This window comes from Takifugu flavidus, chromosome 7 (genome assembly GCF_003711565.1).
Source record: "Takifugu flavidus isolate HTHZ2018 chromosome 7, ASM371156v2, whole genome shotgun sequence".
Classification (NCBI taxonomy): Eukaryota; Metazoa; Chordata; class Actinopteri; order Tetraodontiformes; family Tetraodontidae; genus Takifugu; species Takifugu flavidus.
Window position 1 is genome coordinate 7,746,434 of NC_079526.1, and position 23,372 is coordinate 7,769,805.

Sequence of the window (23,372 nt, forward strand, 5' to 3'; positions counted from 1 at the left end):
GTTTCACTCAGCTGGTCATCACAACTCAACACTTCCCCCTCGTGGAGCTGGGCGGGATTACAGGAATCCTGTCAGCGTCTGCCTGAATGAACCCGGAATCAGTAGAATCACACAATAATAAACAAGTCTGAACTTTGATGGTTTGACTTCAAGATAATGTTGTCAGCTCGGAAACTGTTAGGAAAAAAAAAGTAAATCAGAGAACCGATCTTCAGCATCTGTTTTTTCCGGTCAGATCATGTGACTCCTCTCAGTGTTCTAGCATGTCTAGCATGCGTGGGCAGGCAGCATGGATCTGCACGGCTCAGAAGTCCACCTGGTAACTCCTGACAGCAGTCAGCACCATCAAACACCAGTGGATCAGAAGAATCACAGCCTCAGCCTCTGCAGATGTTTTCAGACAGTCGGATCTGATCAAAGTGTCACACCTTTGATGCTGATCAGAAGATGAAGCATCTATCAAAGGACAATAATCGGAGTCCGGAGACTGTTCTATTTGATTGACTTTATTTGTAAGGCACCAGAAGTCCTTTCTTACTGCAGAACATTTCATATTATTTATAGTAAATGTTTTTTTAATAGTTGCTTTTGTTTCGATGAAGCTATGATTTCAGACACAAAACATTTTTGCCAAAGTACACACTTTCAGGTTTTACATTATGCACAAAATATTTTTTTTTCTTTTTCTTTTTAAAAAAAACGACCTTTTATAAAGATCAAAACACGATGCTTCACGCGAGGACGATTAAAAAAAGGTATGTGGCATCAGCTCAGAGATATCAGAGAAGAAGAATGAGGTCAAAGGGCAGAAAGGTCAACGTACTGCAGTTCCCCCCCCGGTGTAACACGACAGCACAAGAATCATCCAGGACAGACGAGGAAAGATGCAGCTATATACACGTAAAGCTTTCTATGTATCCATCCAGCTAACAATTAGGAACTCTCGTTTGTGTCGCGTCAGTAAAATCTCCCGCTTCAATCCCATCAAAACAAAGCAGAGGGGGAAAAAATAAACGAGGATTCGATCACGCGTGTGGTTTTGGGGTAATCATTCTTTAAAAAAAACACACAAAAAGAAGCGTCTGCTAGAGAAAAATAGATGCCCCCCCCCCCCCCGACATGCACGATGTGTCGCTGCGCATCACTACAAGCACAGTGTGCAGCTGGATTCAAACGTCTGGCTGGATGGGAGGAACGATGCGCTGCAAGCAAGTCGTTTCAAGCACAATAGCGTGTTTAGCGCCTTCATCGCCGCGGTTACCGCCGACGAGCGCACCTTTACAACTGTTTACACACGACCGGTTTATGTATTCACAAACTGTACACACGCGCCACAGAAGTCGCCTCAGCCTCATCGAGGGTTTCGCGCCGTCATCTTAGCCCGCTCAAAGACTTTTACACTAAATGTGCTTTACCGTCAAGTGCTTTTCTTACTTAAAACCCATTTTGAAGAAAACGAGTGAATCCGGAGAATAGAAGAAAAAGTGTGTTGGACTGTGTTGAAATCTTAGAAAAGCCGATACTGGGGGAAATGTCTGTGGCGACGTCTGTGACGCACCATCACATGTTTAACTTGGCCAGTGGCGATGCTCAAGCTAATACCCACCGTCTCAGGACTCAGGTGGGCAGTGATGAAAGATGACTTACAAACCAGTTAACCAGCACGGTTCAGTTGTGTGTAATGTGCTTCATCACTGGGGAGAGTCGGAGTCACTTCTAAAAGAAGCTCAACGTTTACGGCTGCTCGGGCACCAAAGTAAAACCATTTTCTCAAAACAAGCAAATCCAAAATATGTAATCCCACATGTTCCGAGTTCGTGTGTGGGAAATAAAAAGGTAAATTGAGCCACAACAAACCCAGATTTCTTGGCTAGAACCTCAGTTTCACAACCTGGTAAATGAAGAAAGTTGGTAAGTTTCCACAGTGATGTCAAACCAAAAAGAACCCACAGTGTGAGGTCGTCAAAGCAGAAATGGCAGGAAAACGTTCTGAAAATTCCAAGGATTTAGGGCAGACGGCTGAGGGATGATGGTGTGAATATGAGGGAATATCCAACATTAGAGCTGGGAAGCTGGAAATATCCACCAGCCAAATTTCAGGGTTACTTCATTTAACATCAACAGCTGAATGGAGCAAGAAAAAAGAAAAGTCCCCCTGGCACAAAACCAGCGCTGAAGACTGATCACTGGCTTAATCTGACAGGATTATTGGAAAGAGCCGAGTGAGCTGTGGAGGCTGGACCGATCGTGGATGTTTGTGCTGCACCTGATCGCGCAGGGGTGCAGTGTGGAATAATCTGGGGAATTTAGGGATCGGTGCCAGTCATGAACAAAAAGTCCAGGGTCTCATCGTAGGGGCTGATTTGGATACAGAACATCTGCTTTAAATCAACCCCAGAATCCTTCGGAACACGTTAACCTCATCAGTCCGTGAGACTAAACGAGTCTGTCCCCGTCCCCGTTCTGGGTGAAGCCAGTTAGGAGTCCTCACGGACTCACACTGCCCCCTACTGTCAAACACAGCACGCACGCACGTGCGCGCGCACGCAGGCCCAGCCGCTCTGCTTAAATTTGAAAAAGAAAGTGCTGGGAGGGTAAATACAGTAAGTGGCAAGCGTATTCATGTGCTTCGGGATGGGAATCTTGCCTCTGGTTTAAGGCGGGGGTGGTTTATCTGGGGGGGGACAACGGCTGCATTATTCTGACGGCAAATTTATTTAGCCACCGTTGCGTTCAAGTCGTCGCATTTTCAAGTTTAGGTGTTAGGTGGTAATTTGGCGATTTACACATTTTCATCATGAAGATTCGACTCTAAAACCAGCGGAATTTTATTTGTGATGCTTTTGACATTCCCAACTGCATCTGAGGAGTTTTACAGCTTCCCTGAATGCCCGTGTTTCACTTTTAGCTTTTCCTGACAACAAATTAGCAGTGAGAAGCAGGGTGTGTGTGTGTGTGTGTGTGTGTGTGGGAAAGGGGGGTAGCAGGTGGAGAGGCGGCACAATGAACTGAGAGGCAGAAGGAGAGGAAGACAGAAAGAGAAGATGTGATAAAATAAACACAGTCAAAGAGCAGTAAATAAAGCAACCAAAATACAGTAACCATGCCAAAGTGCTCCCAATGAGAAACAGCTGGTCTGGGGTCTGTAGTCACAGAGACACTGTAGGCAAAATGGGGGCTCAGATCCGAGGTGTCTGAACGGGCGGGACGACTAATCGGACTTCTCTCCGTCCTCCTCGCGGTGGCTGTCTTCACGAGATGCTTTCTCCTCCTTGGCCAGTTGGGCTTGAGAGGCCAGGAGGGAGGAGAGGGAGAAGAGACCGGAGGAGGTGGTGACGGCGGGGAGGGCGGGTTGGCTCAGTCCCAGTGGCAGGGGGGTCATTGGCAGAGCCAGGCCCTGGAGCTGAGACAGCTGGTGAGCCTGGAGCTGCTGCTGCACAGAATGACAACCAGACACAGCTTAGACAGGGATGGACTGATGGAGTGCACGAATAACAGAAGGAATCAAACAAATCTGTAACGGGCAGACCTATAACAGATCACAAATCACGCCTAATCTTTAACCCCGGAGGCGATTGGCTCAGCCACAACAGGAGAGATGGAGGAGGACAACGATGCTGAGCAGCAGATGGGAAATGTGCAGAAGTGACTCAAAAACCATCTCATATGGAGTCACAAAGAAAATAAAGAGGAAACATCAAACATCTCTTAGCGCATTAAAAAACACTAAAGTGGCTCGTATCAGGCTTCAGCTTGTACGACAAGCTTGTAGGATTTCAACTGCTGCGGTGTACAGATATTTATTTTCATGACAGCAGTGAGCTAAACTGTCCTAAAACAGGCGTGCGGAGACCATTATCGCCTTTGTGGCTCAGATTGGAGACACAAAAACGTCTCCCTGAATGATGGATCGTATAGATAGAGGATAAACAAGCTACTATATGATAATAAAGGATTGAAACTGGTCGGAATGTTCTAGCTCCTAATTGGCACCGGCAGTAAAAAAGAACAAACGTGAACATTACTGCTTGGCCTAGAACACAGTGTGTGTCTTCGGGTCTCCGGAAAGTTGTAAAATAATAGCCTAGATTAGATTGTGACTAAACCCTGATGAAACAAGAACAATGGTAAGCCATTAAGACGGCTGAATGTGTGTACTGCTCCCTCACAATCGTTGGCCTTTGTTTTCTAATTCCCATCGTCTATAATGTGTAAAAATCACAGCGCCGACGATCAATAACGAGCCTCTGCAGCCATCAAACCCTCTCACACAGGACTGAAACGCCGTACCCTTATGATGGAGTTCATCTCTGGGGGGGTGACCTGCTTGGCCCGCTCTATGGCTGCCAAAACCTGCTGCTGGTGCTGCAGTGGGAGGGTGGGGGTGTGGGGAGACAAGGGGATAGAAAGTGAGAGACAATAAAAGCATGACACAAAACAAGTGAGGGGGGGGGGGTTGGGTGGGCAGGGAGGTTAGATCAATATCAACGGTCCCAACAGAGACCCTACAACCCCTCCTCTGACCATTCAACTATTCCCACTCAATCACACACAAACACACACACCTTGTGACACTAGTGAATGATGGTGGGCATGTGTGCTGTAATAGGTGGAGGTCAACGCCCTGGTGGGCTGATAAGAGCTTATCTGAATCACACCACCATTTATTACACACACACACAAATAGATATAAGGGAAAAAATGGGGGGGTGGAGGTGGGAGGAATACAGAGAAGAAAAAGAGGGGAGTGGAAGAGGTGGAGGTCAAAAGCAAAGGGGAGGGAAAGTTGGGAGGACAGATTGTATATGACACAGGAGAGAGGGGGAGGAGGAATGATGTGAAAATGGGGGGGTGCAAAACAGAGGAGGCGAGTAATGATGAATGATGAGCAGAGGGGAGAAGAGGGAGGGATGGGGAGGGAGGGGGTCACCGAGGTGGAGAGGTAATGAGGCACGAACGAGGGTGATCTCATTCCAGGAAGTGAGGAATAAGGCTGGGGGTCAGAGGCTAGTGACGTGTGTGTGTGTGTGTGTGTGTGTGTGTGTGTGTGTGTGTGTGGTGTGTGTGTGTGTGTGTGTGTTTACCTCCTGAGACAGGTAGGGGAGGATTTGAGCGCAGATTCCATTCAATCTCTTCACGATCTCAGCCTGTGAAAGGGAAGATCTATTTTAGTCAGGAATAAAAACGAGTTTGCCTCCATCAAATCTAGTGACAGATCCCAAACGGGGGGCCGGGGGCGCTGTTCTCTAGGGGGAAAGAAGAGTTTGTGGAAACCACAACTAGGCGTAAGATCAACATAGAATTTTTAAAAAGCCAGCTACAGCTGCAGCACTTAACTCAGGAAAGATCAATATAACCCAGCAACCCTTAAAGGCACCGTGCACATTTTCATCTTCTTTCTGTACACTGTGTTCAAGTTACTGACACGATATTATTACCAATAATCTATCTTTGTCTTTACACCACGGTTTTAAAAAGAATATAACCTGTGTTGTTTAACTTAAACACGCTTTGGCCTATAGACACAACTGATGATTTTACTGTAATGCTGCTCCATTTCCTTCATCCTTTGTGATTCTTTCCCTACTTTTATCTGCTTTTTAGCTCCATAAACAACTGAGTACAGCATGTGTGGCTCTCTTGGGCTCTCACGCCCTTCCTGTGATCACCTCATTAACTTACTCGTGACTCCCCCCCTCCCTGGATACAGACGCGTGCGCCCCTTCCTCTTCCTGTTTTTCTCACATATAGGTCGATTATCACATTTAGTAGGTAATCATCCAATCCATCTGAGATATGCAAAGGAGCCGTAATTGTGTTAGAGCGTAATTCATGGTGCTGCGAGGAGAGAGCGGCCTCGCTAACAATCATCCTGCATGCAGAGCACAGCAGCCCATCAAGCGCTCCTCTCCTACATGCTCATCATTACGCACACACACTGCCTGACATATCCAAAATGTCTCTCTGAAATGTCGCTGCAGGATTTGCTCCATGCTAACTACGGCTCTTCCTCTTCCTCGCTGCCCTTTATGCTCTCTTTTTTTCCTCCACCCAGGTTCTGTCCTTTTTTATCTGTACTTCCCTTTATCCACCTCTTTGTCTATGTGTCAGTTTTTTTCACATGACTATATCAGGGCACCGTCACTGATAACACCCTGTTCATACAAATAAAAAGGAATGATAAAATAAAATGCAAAATCTGATGGTGTTTTGGTGTTTTTACGTACCTAAAACAATTGCTAGTGTGTCTAGGTTGACAGTCCAGTCTCAAGGAGACTATTGGAGCTGTGTTTTTAGCTGTCATTTCAGATCCTACAGACTTCAGATTCTAACTGAATCAGAGTAATCACTGTAAAAGGTCTTCTATAGCTCAGGTTTACGCACATGTCCATAAAGAGGACACCGCTGAACTGTCTAATCATGATTGTTTGATAAGAATAAATAAAGACTGTTGACACAAAAAAGTGTTTGACATTATATGCTAAATGAACCGAGCACAGATGCAAGAGTTACACGGTCAGGTGGGACGCACACACCGAAGAATGAACAAAACAACAATAGGAAGACAAAGAGGATGAATAACAATGTAGCTCTATTCCACATATTCCCACTTCAATCTACGGCTAATCCTTGCCTCGCCTCACCGAGAGGAAACAGGGAGGAGAAGAAGAGAGTGAACAGAGTGGAGAGGCGTTTTCTGAATTGAGTTTAGCACAAAGTGATCAAGAGGGAGCAATTGAATGTGTGAGAGTGAGAGAGAAAGACGGAGGGAGGGGGAGAGAGAGTGAGAGGAGGTGGAGGAGTTGGATGTGCACAATAGGCCTCGACATGAATGCTCCTCAACACTCATTTCCACACATCCCCTTCAATTTCAACTCTCTAATAGATCTAGCAACTCTGCTGCACCCACTCAGAGGGAAGCTTTCTCGCTAACACACCCGTGTGTGTGCAAGCGGTCTCTACCTACAAACAGATACAGAAAAACTACGGTAAATGAGCAAACCTGCAAGAAAAAAAAAAAGCTTAATTTGCCGCCAACACCTGAGACGCGCGGCCGCATCCTCGCCAGTGAATTCTGCTCCTGTCAGGAAAATGGCCGCGATAAAGTTCACTTTGCCTCGTTTGTGTGGCTGCAAATGCGACGAGGTGTTTAAATCACAGAGGCTGACGCTTCGGTCCATTCATCAAAGCCCGCTCGCTTCTCCCTCTGAGGCTGTCGGTGTTTGCCGTCAATCATAAGAAGGGGTGTGCATGTTAGTGTGGACAGGCGAGCCAGACGAGGTCACCGATAAGAGCCGGCCCTTTGGAGGCCCATCGCTCTCTTCCTCCTACAGGCTGAGCATAAATTACTTTACCTTCAGCCAAACAATGTATATCAGCCTCGCCTTTAGGAGACATGGAGGAATATAAGCGCAGCATTTCCTACCATTTCATATGGTAAATTAACTATTACAACAACATTATGAGACGTTTCCATCTCCAACCTCACCCCCATCGGTGGCTGCGTTTGCTCACGCCTCCGGTGACATCATTCAAATGCCTCTGAATGCTCCCAAAGTGATGGAGGAACGTGTCTGCATTTCACACCTGCCAATCTGAGAGCTGCAGGTGCACATTTGGGGAATAAAGATGGGAACGCACGGCTGTGCGAGCGTGAGCAGAATAACAAAGTGCTGGGACTTACTCTGCTATTCAAGGTTAAAAGAACTAAAGGGTTTTTTTTTCTCCCAGCAGATGTCAGCCAGTTTGAGACTGAAATATGAAATGAAACTCAGTGTAATTGTCAGTACAAACAACAAGCAGCTGTGATGAAGCCTGTGATAAAGAAGTGTCAGACACAGACCAATAGCCTATCCAATCTAAACCTGTCTGCAGCTCTACTTTCTTGCAGGCGTGACATAAATCTTGACATCATTATAAATGCTTCAACCCATCTTTGATTCTCCAGATATATTCAAACACCATTTGCACTCTGATGGCTTTATAATAAAATGCTAACATTTCTTGGCTAATGGTACTTAACATGCTCACTGAGTGTTAGTCCACCAGTAAAAGCCAGAATAAGAATAGTAATTTAGCATTTCAGAACCAATATCAGATTTGCCACTGATGTGATAGAAATGTTTCATAAAAGAAATAAATGGACACTCACCTGTTTATGCATCTCAATGTTGAGTCCATAGGACATCTCATAGTACTAGAACGAGAGGAAAAAAGGAAAATAAGATTTCAGATACAAAAATGACTTCACATGAACTGCAATGCAACAACAGCCGCAGTATAACGCCCTTAAATTTGGAAGGTTTTCAATCAGAAACAGTTAACCTACAGTCATTTGGGTTTGCCAGACCCAATCCCAACAGACACAAAACACTTGTGTTGTGAGAGTGGGTCTGTGTGCGACGGTGTGTCCGTGTTAATGAGAGGGCCACCTTCTGGGTGTCACCCCTGTTTATCACCCACTCTGCCTGCAGGGGGACTGGATCTGTCACTGCAAAACTAACAACACACACAATCCTTCTGCATTTATGCACACATGCTACCTTGAAAATGAATGTACTCGCATGTGTGAACACTGAGCAGGCAGTCACTCGCGCACACGTGCACAGACACACTTTCTATAGCTACTTGGACCCACAAGGAAGCTCCCTAAAGTAATTACAGCACTGGGGAAATTGAGGTGCTGCCAGTGGCTGGAGGAGTGGGGCAACCTGATATGCTATTAGGCATGTGTGTGTGTGTGTGTGTGTGTGTGTGTGTGTGTGTGTGTGTGTGTGTGTGTGTGTGTGTGTGCAAAAGCATGGTGGGGGATGTTATTGTGGACAAGCAAGGCTGTGGCTGCAAGTCAAAGTGGGAGTGCAATTGAAAAGATGGTCTTCTGTGTGTACACGTGTGTGTGTGTGTGTGTGTGTGTGTGTGTGTGTGGGAGAGGATAGTTTGAGTGGAAGACGAGTGATACATAATCTTAAATTCATATCAGATTCTTTAGTTATATGTTAGTTATTGTGGCACCTTTTTTCAGCTGCAGCTTTAGGGTTACCTCTAAAGCTACAGCCCAAATGACCAGTAGACAAGAGTAAGTGGTTGGCAGAATGCATATTAGTTATCAAACTAAGATGCACAGAGACAAGATGTAGCTGATTCTCAGTGCAACAGTGGCGATACTATACGGACAGTAAGAGTAGAGGAAACACCTCCACATATGTGGCCTTCATATACAAGGCCAATAACCAAGGAAGATGGGCTCCACGCCTACAGCTGTATCGATGCACTTTAAATGCAGCACTTATATAAAGTCATACATGTGACTTGGTGCTGTGGGCACCTTCAGTCCACTAAAGTTTACATTCAAACTCTTGTCAAATAACTGTGCTGAAAAATGTTCTGCTTGTATCCAGCCATTACTGCTGACCTCAGCGCTGTGCGTGTGGCCGTCCAATTGCTGGCATTGCACTGATCAGCTATGGACCAGTGGTCTTGAATTTTCTCAGTGGCAGCTACAGATTACAGTGCTGCAGCTGCCTGTGGAGGAAATAAAGTGCATGCTGCATAATTCCCTCCCACTGAAAGAGGGACTCCTTCATTGAGGAATAGCATGTTCAGATGAAGTCCTGGCTGAAGCAGATTTCCTGTTTCAATTTAATAAATAAGAGCAACTGGGCTTTATGCATCCTGTGAACTTAATGTACAACGGGTTTGTAGTTTTTGACATCAGAAGAGTTACTACAGCTACTCATCTCTGTATGTGAGCAGTTTAATAATCCTATCTAGTGTGATAAATACTACCATGTGATTATATATGCAAAATCAGGTTTCTCCACTTCTCTTAAGTGTTTTATTTTACACACTTATACTTAAAGAAAAAAAAGAAAGGCTACCAGCACAGCTGCAAGATGTTTCCTTTCCTTACTAAAAATGACAATATTGCCCTGTAGGCAAGCACACATCCTGCCTGAAATCTACCCAACCATCAAAGAGCAAAGATAATTTAGCCGTTCTGAAAACAATTACTTCAACTGTGATCTTAATCAGTATCGTTAACAGCAATTAACATAATAACTGCAAAGGACAAAACATTATGAATGCCAAGAGGATGTTGAACATCAGTGGAATATTAAATACACTGGCTTTCACCCTTACATCTATTTGCACTGTGTTTTTTGTTAGCGTGCACAGATTATATCACACAGCTCAGAGAGCAAGTGAGCCACAGAGGGAGGCTGCATGCACTCACACCTGCCTGGAAAACACACAGAGGAAATAAGTGCGTAAGCGTTTGTATGTGTGTGTGTGCGTGTGTGTTGGCTGATAGTTGAGAGAGCAGAGCAGCAGCACAGATTAGATGAGATTAAAGCCAGTCAGAGGATCAATTATAGGCAAAACATCAACCACGGCTGGTAACAATGAGATTAGCCCCAAGGTGGAGCAGAGTGGGGGAAACACATCTGTGTGTGTGTGTTAGTGGTGAACACCAAAGGAGAAATAACAATTAAGCAATATTTCCCATTCAGAGATAGTGAATAATCAATTAGATATTGTGCTGCTATGCTCATATTCTAATACTGTCTTGTTGAGTGGTCAGAGAGTTAGTTTGGATTAGTAGTTAGATTATAGGCATGCATGTATTGGCCCTTCATATGTAGCTGCAGCTCTACCTCCTTTGTTAGTGTCTTGTTGACTGTCCAGGATTGATTCCCGTATAAACCAGTCACAAATCCTTCACTTCCATGTTAACAGCTTATTACTATGATAAAATATTCCAGTGTACAGGCAAGTTAGCAAGGTAAATACATGCAAAAACCACAGTGGCATAAGCATTGTTATGAATATTTTCACAAAAACAAAAGTTACAATTTAATTATAATCTTAAACCCTTGGAAGAACTGTAAAATCCTAATTATAATCCGTCAACAGACGTACTCACCATGATATAATGGCGCTGCATCTCTGACTTCTCACTGGCCAACTTGTCACACTCCAGCTTCAAACTGGGGAAAAAGGTAGAGGAAAGCAACACTGAGTTGTTAGCAAGTTCCACTTTGTCCCTTCGAAGTACTGACATCAGGTGGAAAGACCTCCAACATCTCAGCTAATCGATGCAGCCACCTTCCTGACCAAACCTGGCCAGTGGCAGCTTCTTTCACAAAGCCTGACAGGGTGTCGACTGATGTGGTCAAACTCTAAACTCCAGAGAGGTGTCTGCTTTCCAAAGCAGTGTAGAGGCAGAGACGTCCGGATCTAAATATAGTGTTGCAGTGTTTCCTCCGACCCAGTCTCCGCGACAACCATTAGCTGTAATCATGTCAATTTGGATGACACGCGAGGCGACAGGCTAAAGGAGGACGCGTCAACAGATCACTCCGATTGTTAAATGAAAAAGACACGAGCAAAAGGGGAAAATAATTCTCCTTGATGTGTTTGACTGAAGCAGTTACTGTCTCAGAGGGTGTCAGGGGCAAGGTTTAGGATGTCTGAGGGGATGTGTGTGTTTGTGCAGGTACCTGCTAGAATGAAAAGAGAGCTGCTACAATCAGCAGCAGCGGCTAAAGGTAACTTACACATTTCCATACAAAGTTGGGGAAGAAAAGACAAAAATGGTTTATGAATTATGAATCTATGCCTCCAAAACACCTATCAGATGAGTTCTGGGATTATTGGAGTGTCTTACAGGCTTTTCATCATGGCTTGAACACTAGCATGGAACCGGTATCTCACCAGATCGACACTAATGGGGGATGGGCCAATTTTCTTTATGCTGTGGATGAATCAGGAGCTGCCATTATCCAGCAAAAACCCTTTGTTCCTTTCCCTATGTACATATGTAGGATGTGTGGTTAGTTGTCATGACAACAGCCCTCTGCTGCCTGCCTGCCTGCCTACCTGGGTTTGGCTTTGTGCCTTCTGACTGGTGCTTGGCAGCCCCGGGGTCTGCGCTGCTGCTCTCCAATGACAGTTTGATGGAGTTTTATTGCCAATTCTTCCGTCTCCAAATCGCTCTTGCTGTCATCTTTATTTTGATTTATGTATTCCCTGATCTATTTATGCATGTGAACGAAGGGAAGGGAGGAGAGGAGGGAGAGGAGGAGGAGGGGGAGGGGGGTGGAAAAAAAGGAAGACGGCAACAACTACAATACTTGCTGTTATACCCGAGGGAACGCCTGCAGTACATTTGCCTTTTAAAAGCTTCAGCACAGACAGGCACAGCACAGAAGCAGACAACTACAAAGCCCCCCATGTCAATCGAAACAGTGTGCGTGTTCTGTTCGCGCAGACAAAAAAGGGTTTCTTTCAACTGCGCCCTGGCTCTATGAAAAGGGTTAAACGGTGCTGCTCACCGCTGGGGGAATTACAGAAAGCAAAGGCAAGGAAAGAAAGAAATGCGGGGTGTTGTTGCCGCTTCAGAATGCTGCACAGACAGCAGCGATCACTGACTGCGGTGTGCACAATTTGATTGGCTTTCATCTGCCTTTGCCCATCTCTGAAACCAGCAGAGGAAAGACTCACGAAGGCGCTACAAGTACATGTACAGTGGAACAAACCAACCTACAGACGCCGCGGCAGCTCCACTCCTACCCTTTTTATCACCCGGGTCAAATCAGGGTTTTTGGACCTGCCGTCAGCATGTCAGAAACGGAACTGAAGGAAGGTTAAGGTGCTCTGGTTGATTCATCGCGGTGCGTTCCATGCCGTCGGGATTTTAGAACTTCCTGCCAGTCAGTGAACTGCTCTAACATGCTTCAGTGTGTTATATTGGTACTGGATTAACCTGATGACAGACCATCAGAGCAAGAAAAATGCATGAGAATAAAAAGGGAACAAATGAATTTTACGGGAGCAAGTGTACGCAGGAGCGTGTAGGGAGGCGGGCCGATACATCTGTCTGCACGTTCTGTTATTGTCTGATCCCTCAACAGCAAGCTGTCAGGAATCAGCAACACTTCAACGCCAAGATACAGGAGAGGCCAGCAAAGGCAAGCGTGTGCACAACATGTATCCAGTGTAGGTGCTTACAGTTTGTACCGGATGTGTAGTCCACAGTACATTAAAACTCTAATTTGTAATCAGGATCTGGTAGGTTTTTACATCGATATCCGTGTCATCAGAATCACATTGTAGCCACAGTTGTTTGTTTGTCTGAAAATGGAGCGAAACGTGTGTGAGCGGCGGTCCGTCTGGACTAGCATTGCTGTCTGCACCTGTGGTATTGTGCTTGCAGGAACTGAAACTCGTCCTTGATCCGGTCACAGGAATCAGAAGTTGTGAATTTCAGCTGCTGCGATGAAGCCTGTCGTGGGAAAAGCACAAGAGAAGACCAGATAAAAGGTTAGTCCGATCAACCAGACAGAGAAACATACAGAGAGAAAGAAAAAGGCAGACTAAAAACAAAAACATCACGGTAATATAATACAAATGGATACAAGGCCAACAACATTACCGAGAGATGTGTGTGAAAATGTGTTTCCAGAGAGTAGAAGACAGAAAACCTTGATGACACAAGACTAAACACTGCCCAGGCAGCTGCGCAGCAGGTGGAAGGAAGGTTGTGCCTGCACGCCAAGCTTCACCCAAACACGCCGGCTCATAGTCAAAACTACACAGGTGTGCCACACCCGCTTACTGCCTCCTTTATGTGGTCATTATTAATCCTGAGCAAAAATCAATAGATACTCAGAGTTTGAGGAGTAAAGGTGTCAATGTAGTGCTGGTGAGGTTAATGTCTGAAAAAGACCTATTTGCCTTGGTAGAATTTACCAGGGAAACACGGGTCCCAGGGGCAAAAAAAAATTTAAATACAGGTGTGTTTTCCCTGGTTATTTTAGTTACTTTTCCCTAATCTAATCCCGATCACGGCTGTTTAAATGGATCGTCCTGTCATGTCAAACAGACATAGTGCTGCACACTACATCGTCACTCTCTTAGCAAGTGTGAACAGGAGGCTTCATTATAATTAGGTTCACCATGAAATACCCAGGCATCGGTGGATGGCCTGGTTGTGTGTTAGAGCGTAGCAAGCATCAAACCCAAATAGGGACAATATCTCATTATTTCTCAGCTGGCTGCATAATGGCTGACACTGTGGGGGGAAATGTGGCATTATCTTAGTTTGGTGGCTAATGTATCAAATTTCCAAAGACAAGACATGTGTGACTATAAAAACATCCATAACTAAAATAACTCATGTCCTTCGAAACAGTGCAGAGCACTAAAGCCAGACAGTTTAAATGTCACGACACATTCAGACATTATCAGGCTGCAGCAACAGACAAATCCTCTCGGTTCCCACATGACAGCGCTCGGAGAGTTCAGTTTGTAACCTTTGCTGTTATCTTTCCGGCCAGCATGGACCAAACTCAGCAAACATCAGCTCTACTGTATGGCTCTGTGCCAACCTGAGCCTCTGTCAACACAAGTCACTTTGCTTCAGGGGACACACACACACACACACACACACACAGCAGAAACCACTCCCAGTAATGGTGTTTCCTAACACTGTGTATCTGCCTAAATGTTACTCCTGGTGCCTGAGGCTGCACTTGTTGCCCTAGTTTTGATATTCTCCCCATTTTGTGCAATAAGCTAAGGTTAGAAATGCCATGTTTTGCCAAGTCAACTGCCCCAGGTGGCACAACCACAGAATTTGACTGGAAAGACGGAGCAAACCAGTCAGAAAATTAAGAGCAAAAAGAAAAATGCAAAGACTTTCGTTCCATGCCACGACACATTTGCCAGTGCAAATCCCCCCCCCACACACAACCTTAGAAACTTCCTTATCTCTCCCCGTCCATCAGTAAACAAAACCGGGCGCAGCCACAACAGATGGATGCTTATAATGTTAATGAAATACTGGCATAATATTTTGACACATACCATCTGTTGTGACAAAAAGGTACCTCGTGCATGCGCGTGTGAGTGTGAACACAAAGAAAATACTAAGCAGTGTGTGTGTGTGTGTTATGAACAGCGTTTGCATGTGTGTGTGTGCATCTACGTGGGGGGTGTGATAAGATGCCTGGCTACCATTGGAACAAACACTTGCTGCTATGAATCACACACAAGGATACAGCCGCCCACACACTTCCTCACATGCCACATTTGCATGCAAGTAAACACACACACACACACACACACACACACACACACACTCCAAATGTAGGACAATCTAATACGATTCTGCCTTGCTCCTTTGAGACATAATTAAAGCATTAAAAAGCTTTGTGCGCTGCTGAGGCAATTGAGACAGTCTTCAGCAAATAAATGGGATTCATCGTTTCAGGAAATTGCTGCCCTACCCCCACCCCAAAGCCCACTAACTGTCAAAATGTCTCTCTTTCATTCACCCACACACATGTACCCTAATCCTTCTTCATCATCTGGTCCGATCCACGTGAAATCTACTGCGAATCATAATGCGTTTCAAACACGGATCAAACTAAGATCAGGGCACAAAGGAGACGGGAAGGGGTGGAGATTATGATGGGGTGGGCGATTATAATCACCAACAATACATGAATGCAAAGCATAACCAAATTAACACTATAGAGACAGAAGGAGAAGACACACACACACACACACACACACACACACACTAACATCCTCCTCACTATAAATCCTGCCTGAGGGCACCAGCAACACTGGGATTGTATTTCCTGGAGCGCTGCCCAACTGTTTACATCTCAGCTGGAGCCAATTTGTGCATTGACTATCAACGTGTACGCCAGTGTGCGTGCACGGGGGGGGAGGGGTGGAGACTTGGCATTGTAATCAGTCACTTATGACTGGATGTTATCCCACACCCACTTCTAAACGAATGCATAAGCTCTACGCCCGCAGGCCTGCTCCTCAACACCAGCACTGCGCCACTAATGCAAATGCTCAGGTATCGGGTTGCTGCTAATTACTGGGCGTCGACTGGTAAAAATCTGCCCAAGTCTGGAATTTCTTTTGCCCCTTTGATCAAAATGTCCGGTGAAAATATTCCCCTCGGCGTTGGCGCCGTGTCCCGCAACGGTGGCACAGCCGATGTGTTTTCATTCCAATCAACGCGTGTGCACGGCTGCTGCTTTCCCACCCTGCCGCTGAGGAACTCTTTCCAGAAATAGACAAGACTTCTATTTTTGCCGGGTGGCAGCGCACAAGCGGCAGCCTAGCACAGCGCAGCACCTGCGGGACAGGAAGTCGTGTAAAGAGAAAGGAAATCATCCGGTAAATCTTCGAACTAAAGAAATGCCAGGTTTGCGGCGGCTCGGTTTTCAACTGTACGGAAAAGGACACACACACACACACACTGATAAACCTGATACAACACAGGCACGCAGGCACGCACAACTTCTCCTCCTAATGGATTTAAAACTATTTTACACAACATCTTCTTTTGTGGCTCAGTTTATGCAGAGATTCTTCACTTGCTCGACACCTTCTTGTCAGCTGCCTGCAGGAGCTGCAGCGTGCTGATGAATATGCAGCGTGTTGGCGGGCGGCGACACGCAATGAAGTCGTTCAGCAACACAAATGCAGCCGGTCTATTATCAGAGTAAACCCTAACCAATGTATCTAAAGACATAAATAAATCCCTGAGTTTTACTTCCTGTCAGTTTTTTGTGAAACGAAACTTTTCTTTTCCTTTTTTCACGCTGAACTAAACTTTGTTTCTTTTAACCTGACAAAGCCCACAGTACCGCAACAATGGGGGGAGGGGTCGGACGGGCCAAAACAAGTTACACAAAGACTCCACACTTTTGATTTCACTTCAGCTGCGACACACTGGAAAACATAAATGTCATAATCCAGAAACAGGTTAAGGGATTCTCCAGTTTGTATCTATATTTGAAACGACCAAAGCAAACACACGTTTGATTTTAAACTGGCAACGCGTCGCATTATGAAAATGTATAGGCCAGTGGAGATGCGTATATCAGGAGAGCGTGAGGTTGGGTGACATTTATGAAACAGCCCTCTTTTTTGTAATATAGCTTCCTTTTTGATAAAGATAATATAAAATGACATGTCTTGATATCACGCTTGCCTACGTATCATTTTGACCTCAATAAATACAGATAATATTTGACCAGAATTTCCACACTATTTGTGCAGCAAATTGGAAACTCCCATTGTCTGGTACCATTTTTATTCTGGCAGAATCTCTGGTTTTATTGTAGGTAAAGTATGTTTCCCATTGATAAACAAATTTGAGACCAACTGCAGTGTTTCAATTCTGCAATCAGGGTTTCTCTAAATCATTGTAGCTGAAGCACACTGAAGGGGATAATTACTTTCCACTGTGTGTTCTTTTAACTGTAACACTCTGTGTTTAACATTGAGGCAAATGTTTCAACAGAGATCCATCAAGGCACGATTTACCGAGCCAGACGGGGCTAAAGCCGTTTGCTAACACATCAGCACTAAACAAGATCACGTTCTCAATCTAAGAATAGTCCCAGCCAAACAATTCCATCTAAATATCCCAGATTAGTGTTGGGGCTGAAGCGTATGTGCCCAGTGATCTGAGACTGAGACAGGGCTAACTGACCAGCATCCACCCAGCTCACCCAGGCGGACCGTGTTATCTTAGCTGCTCAATGTGTGTGTGTGAGTGTGTGTGTGTGTGTGTGTGTGAGTGAGAGAGACATGAGGCTGAGGAATAAGATTGTGTCTTCAGCCGCTCTGGACAGGGGCTTTACAGCGAGGGGAGAACCTAATCCTGTTTGGGCCAGGAATTTGATTTTGATTATTATCTCTCACGAACCAAGCCAAAGCTTACCCCCATTTCTGTGGCGTTATCCCCACAACACACACACACACACACACACACACCACCCCCCCCACACCCCCCACCCCTCTCGCGGGCCCCAGCAGATTTGACCTCGTTAAGATGCTTTAAAGGGGATTATTCTACTTTTATCACTTCGAGTGAAGTGCCCTTGCTAACGTAGGCTTGGCAGAGCTTGCCCTCCCGCCCTGCTCAGTAAAACCATCTTTGACCCCGTGCAAATCTAGCCGAGGGCCAGGTATAAACAGACGTAACAGCAAAAGCGCACAATGCCCAGAAAAGATGGTAACACAGGGATGAGAACAGGCCCACTAAAACATTACTAGTACATGTACACACATATATACACACATTGCACACAGAGATTGCAAAGCCCAGGGAAATGGGCAATTTGTCAAGTGTGGGGAAAGTGGTGGGGCTGACAAGACTGTGGGTTTGGAGACCACAGCTGAGATTAAAGCCAGCCACACACAAAAGGAGGGGGGGGGGGCGCTTTAAGATTACACCCAGTACGGTTGTAGGGATGATTGATGTCCGCTTGTAAACACCAAGGTTATTACTAACAACAGCCAGAGGAGGGGAGGCGGGGAGGCAGACAGCGAGGGAATGAAGATTAGTCCCAAAGTTCAGATGAAATAAGTGGACAATCAAAGTGGAAAGGTTGGTGTGTCGCTATGTGTCTGCCACCAGGGTACCGTGTTTAACTGCTCTACTTGCAATAAAGTTCTGGTGTGTGGTGAGCCTTCCAGCCTCTAAAAGGTAATTATTTCCCCTAGCTAGAAGCTGTTTACCTTCGCTGTTGTCTTCAGGCACGATTACTGTAGTGGTTTAAACTGCCCTACTCCTGAAAGAGGCGTGTTTATAATTAATACTGTTCTTTTTTTCTGTGCTGCCAACACACCAAAGAGGGGGTGCTTTAGGTAAATAGTTCTGAGGACCATGGAGCAGTTTCTCCAGAATGAAAAGGCCTTAACACACCAAACAAGAAACAGCTTCATGGCCTTGCAGTAAATCCTATCTTTGTCTGAATACATGGTCGCCGGGGATGTGGCAGCATTGGTTTTAGTCCAGGCTTTCCTCCACTTGGGCTCACAGAAAAGCTAATTCTCTTGTGTAAACGGGTGCAGTGCTTTTCACTTTGGCAGGTCTAAGGACCCTGGCTGAGCCAGGCCAATCAAGCAGTTCCCTGTTGTGCTGCTTTGTTCCAGCCCATTGCACCGTTCTGCTCAGAGGACGGGCTGAGCTGCCCAAAACCCACCAGCAAACCCTCTTTTCCACCTCCCACACACTTCTTATAGAGAGCCACTGCTGAATACTGATGCAGCCAGTCTGCTACACAACGCACAACACACCACGGCTCGAGCACACGCACTTCTGAACATGAGGTGCACATGTAAATACACAAGTCCCTACACATAACTATTCAACCGTTATTCTTCTGGGAATCTATTCAATGCATGAGCAAACACAGGATCTAAACATGCATTTAGGTTTTTGCTGTAAGCTCGATAGACGTGCTTTGAGGACCGTCATAGACGTAATCCATTCCCCGGCCCGAGACCATCACAACTAAATACCTCACCCTAGCAGAATTCACCGTTTGTGACCGCTTTCTGTGGAAGTTTGTGCCTGAAATTGTGTTTCAAATCCATTTCCGATGCCTTTATCAGTCCAATGTCAGCATTTTGCGTGTGTGTGTTCATGGAGGAAGTCCTGTGCAGTTTGGGCGTCTTTCATCAAACCACAAAGCAGTTTGACAATCATCAACTGTGGCCCTTCACAAAAATCAACATCACCTGTGACCCATGGCCTCAGCTAACCCACTCAAAAGCAGGGCCCCCTACAGAGATGGGATGTTTTAGGGGGGGCTGCTTTTGTCATGCTAATCATCTGGCCTAACCTTAATGACCCAGACATCTGCTGCCCCACGTGTGTCAAGCCCCACATTCAATTTGTTCCAGGGATTCATAAAGCAGGTATGACCCTTGAGGCTGTTGAGTGTTTGTGTGCATCTATTGCATGTGTGTGTGTGTGTGTGTGTGTGTGTGCATAGATTTTCTTTGAACCTCCATGCATCTAGTACTACAGTAATCACCAGTAGATGCACACTAATGTGTGCATCAACGTGCTCTACGTGTTTTTAACAGTTCCCCTATTGATACACACCCATCACACACGAGTGTGTTTGTGTGTGTGTGTTGCAGGTGGGGGAGGGAGAGCAGGGGCGTTTGTTTAATGGGCGAGACAGGGGACCATGGGGATTAAGCTCCCCCAGCTGAAGGCTTTAGAGGAAAGGCTGGGGGCTGTTCTGTTAATTCAAGTGGGCTTAATAATGCCTGTGCACCCTCTGCCCCTGACCCTCCCACCACTACATCAGATCTGGGAGGAAACATATGATAAAAGGAGACAAGCAGGAGGAGGGGGAAGAAGAGTGTGTGTGTGTGTGTGTGTGTGTGCAACCTGTGGCCATCTCCCCAGTCAAACGGGGGCTCCAGGGACTTGAGGCCTCCACATTACCAGCATTATTCTGGGCCTTTCTACTGCTCCACTTTCACGCTACAGCCAGCTTTGTTGAGGCCGCATTAAGATTAATTAACAATCAAACAATATGCCAAATGCTATCAACTGTGTCGGGCTGTGTGCCACCGTCAAATGAGGCCTTTTCCTCTGGAGCCCAAAAAAGAATGGTGACACTGGATTTGTGCAAGAAAAGACTTCTTTGTGTCTAAACAGGACGGGAAGTAAAATAATTAAAAACACTAAGATAAGACGTCTTTCCAAACTTTCCATAAAGATTTAAGGGTCTGAGAAAAGCCGACACCCTCTTTGATTTAGGAAATCCAAACGTCGGGGAAAGGAAAATTCCAGCGTCCGACGGAACGACAGGACTGACGGTCGTAGGAGACGGCAGAGGGACGTCAGAGGACGAGACTTCAGTCTGATTAGATTTGTTCAGTCAGCAACGGTGACCGTGAATCCGAGCGACTGACAGAAACTGGGCTCCCACAAGTCGGAGGAAGCAGAGGTGAATGTCAGCAGTCTAACATCTTTAAACGATTCTTTTTCACCGCAGCCATCTTAAATAAGACGCAGACACGCTCAACACCCGGGAATGAGCCGGTGTTTTACCATCCATCATTATGAACCAGTGGTGTTTGGGAGCTCCTTATCATGACACTCATATCTATACGGGTGCCACACTTCCTCCCCCTGGCCCAGCTACAGTGGCAGTAACAGTAAAACTGAGCTGTTTCCAAGGGATTCCAAATGCCTTTGAGGTAAAAACCATGGAGATGGTGATGCTAGGACATTACTATAAGAGGGGACACCCCCATCTATACCCAATTTCCTTTATCCCATCTTTGGAGTCGGTTCGCTCACTCAGTTCAGCTCGACAGTAGTAGGATTGTAGCCCTGCTAAATGGTTCATAGGTTTAATATTTATCCAAAAATGTCTTCCACTTTTATACAGATAGAAACCAGAAATGATTTTACTTGACACAGCTCTTGCCATTCATGCAAAATGACTGAAACAGTATGTGCTTTTATCCTGTTATTCATAACGGAGCACAAAGATCTTCAGTTTCAGATTACTTAAGCTGAATTTAGCAGACTTAAATAGGATTTCTGTCATCTGACAAGCAAGGCTGAGATAAGGGGTTCCCAAATCCCCACATCCTGCTCTCTAGTCTGAAAACACACAGCAGAATCCCCCGACGCAGCGCGGTCAGAGCACCGGCAGCACGAGGACGACCCGTTTGAGTATCTGTGGAGGGTGAATGTGGGAAATGCAGAGTCCTTTGTGCAGAGTCAGAAAGACAGCAAAAAGAGGACGATTTGGTGAAAGCCTGTGGGGTTCTGGCGCTGTGAGAATGCAAATGTAGAAAGTTTAATATTCAGTTATTTGAGAACAGGGCTGAGAAAATCGAGCTCCGGGCTGGATTCCGACAACACCGGCTACAGTGGTCGGTGTAATTTCAGCCGCTGGTCTGACCAGCAGACAGAAAGCCCCCATCACTGATGAATGCATGCCCTGGACTGAGTTTCCATGGTAACCTGAGATGTAGGGGAGCAGAGGCAATGTGTGCTTTGTCCAGCCCCAACACCCACCTGCACATGCACAATAAAAAAGCCATGAGAATATGGTGTAAATTACAGAATAAAGGTTATAGCAGCAATGGTTTGGTGAAACTCATTCACGAGTGTAAAATGGAGAGATTTACTGGAGGTGACAGCGTTGGACTCACTTAGTTCGACATAATTGTCACATCGAAGGAGACATTTTCTGTACTTTTACACTTCTGCAACCTCGATAACGTCCTGTAGAACATTTCACACGACTCCAGCAACACAACAACATATTAAAGAAATGAATTCAGCTCTGCCTGATCTACCTGCACCGGTCACACCGTCTTTACCGACACATAAAGTCACAAACAAAAAAATAAGTCGAATGAATACTCACTGAATGTCTGGATTGTGGAAACATCATGTCAATTCCTTGTCAGTCGCCGTCCTTCCCAAACACGGTCCAAAGCGTCTCTTGTGTTTATATTTTTCCTTGTCTCGGTCCTTTGTCCAAAGCTAGCCCTGCCTTTAATACCAGGAGCTGTCCAGCGTTAGCAGGGCGACTAGCTACCACAGGCTAGCGAACAGGAGTGGAGGTGCACTTCGGAGCCGTTTTCCGAGGTAAAATAGTTGGCGTCTCGTCTGTGCGGTGCAAGACCCTCCAGTCGTACCTGCCCCGACCCCAGTTTCTACCCCCTCTAACAATTCAGCATCAGCGCAGGTTCCTCGCCGGCTAGGGAAGCTAATTTCTTCAAAAGCTGTCAGTCGAAATGACCCATCGCTGTTGAGAAGCTCTCCGATGTTGGACGCAGGCAAACGGCCACGGTGCGAGCTCCGCCGCGCAAATTAGGAAGGTTACAGCGGCGTCGCAGGCTCTGGGAGACGGTGCCTTCTTTCGGCCTGTGCTGGTCCTTTCGAGGGCTTCGGCTCGCTGGAGCTGAGGGGGGGAAGTAGCGGGGACGAAAATCTGTCCAAATCGGAGAATTCAGAGAAATAACAAAATGTCTGCGGGTTCGTTTAAGTTGAATCTCGTTCGGTCGAGCGGCTCCAAAATTAAGTCTCGCGAGTGGGGGGAAAAACTGCGTTGTCGCTCGGTCGGAAAAAAAAAAAGATCACTCTGATTTATTTATTTAAAAAGAAAAACCAAAAAAAACAACCAACCAAGTCTGAATCCGGAGCGTTCGCCGCTGAAAACAACTCGTGTTGGAGAAACGGCGGATCCGTCGGTGGTTATTAAGCGAGGAAGTCACTGATTCCCGGGGCTGGTTGAGGGGACTCGACGCTGCTGAACGCCCCACATAGATCGTCACCGTCCAGAGGGGCGCGTTCTATACTGCATAGATCTACAGCGCCCTGCAGTCATGTCTGGGCAGACAGCGCCCCGTGTGGACAGGTCCCCGCATTACACCAAAGGACAGTGGCACATAAACACAATATTTATGTAAGTTATCCGACAAAAAAAAACATACATTAAACATAATTAATGTCTACAACTTTGTTTAGCATACAATTATTATTACTACTACTATAAACGTCA

The 23,372-nt window shown here is 45.9% G+C and overlaps 1 protein-coding gene across 3 annotated transcripts; it reads right to left on the reverse strand.

The window, feature by feature from the left end:
- Positions 1 to 490: 490 nt before the first annotated feature.
- On the reverse strand, positions 491 to 23,139 carry tle5 (TLE family member 5, transcriptional modulator). 3 transcript variants are annotated; one of them, XM_057037551.1, is made up of 7 exons: positions 22,233 to 23,137; positions 13,197 to 13,285; positions 10,925 to 10,988; positions 8,153 to 8,197; positions 5,085 to 5,147; positions 4,291 to 4,365; positions 491 to 3,430 (listed from the first exon to the last, which is right to left on the reverse strand). In XM_057037551.1, exons 1-7 carry the CDS (start codon positions 22,257 to 22,259, stop codon positions 3,212 to 3,214), a joined length of 582 nt encoding a protein of 193 aa, XP_056893531.1. In that variant the 5' UTR covers positions 22,260 to 23,137; the 3' UTR covers positions 491 to 3,211. The 3 variants fall into 3 exon arrangements, with proteins under 3 accessions (XP_056893531.1, XP_056893530.1, XP_056893532.1); XM_057037550.1 differs by having other exon boundaries at positions 491 to 3,433; positions 22,233 to 23,135; XM_057037552.1 differs by lacking the exon at positions 4,291 to 4,365 and having other exon boundaries at positions 491 to 3,433; positions 22,233 to 23,139.
- Between the last annotated feature and the right edge of the window lie 233 nt (positions 23,140 to 23,372).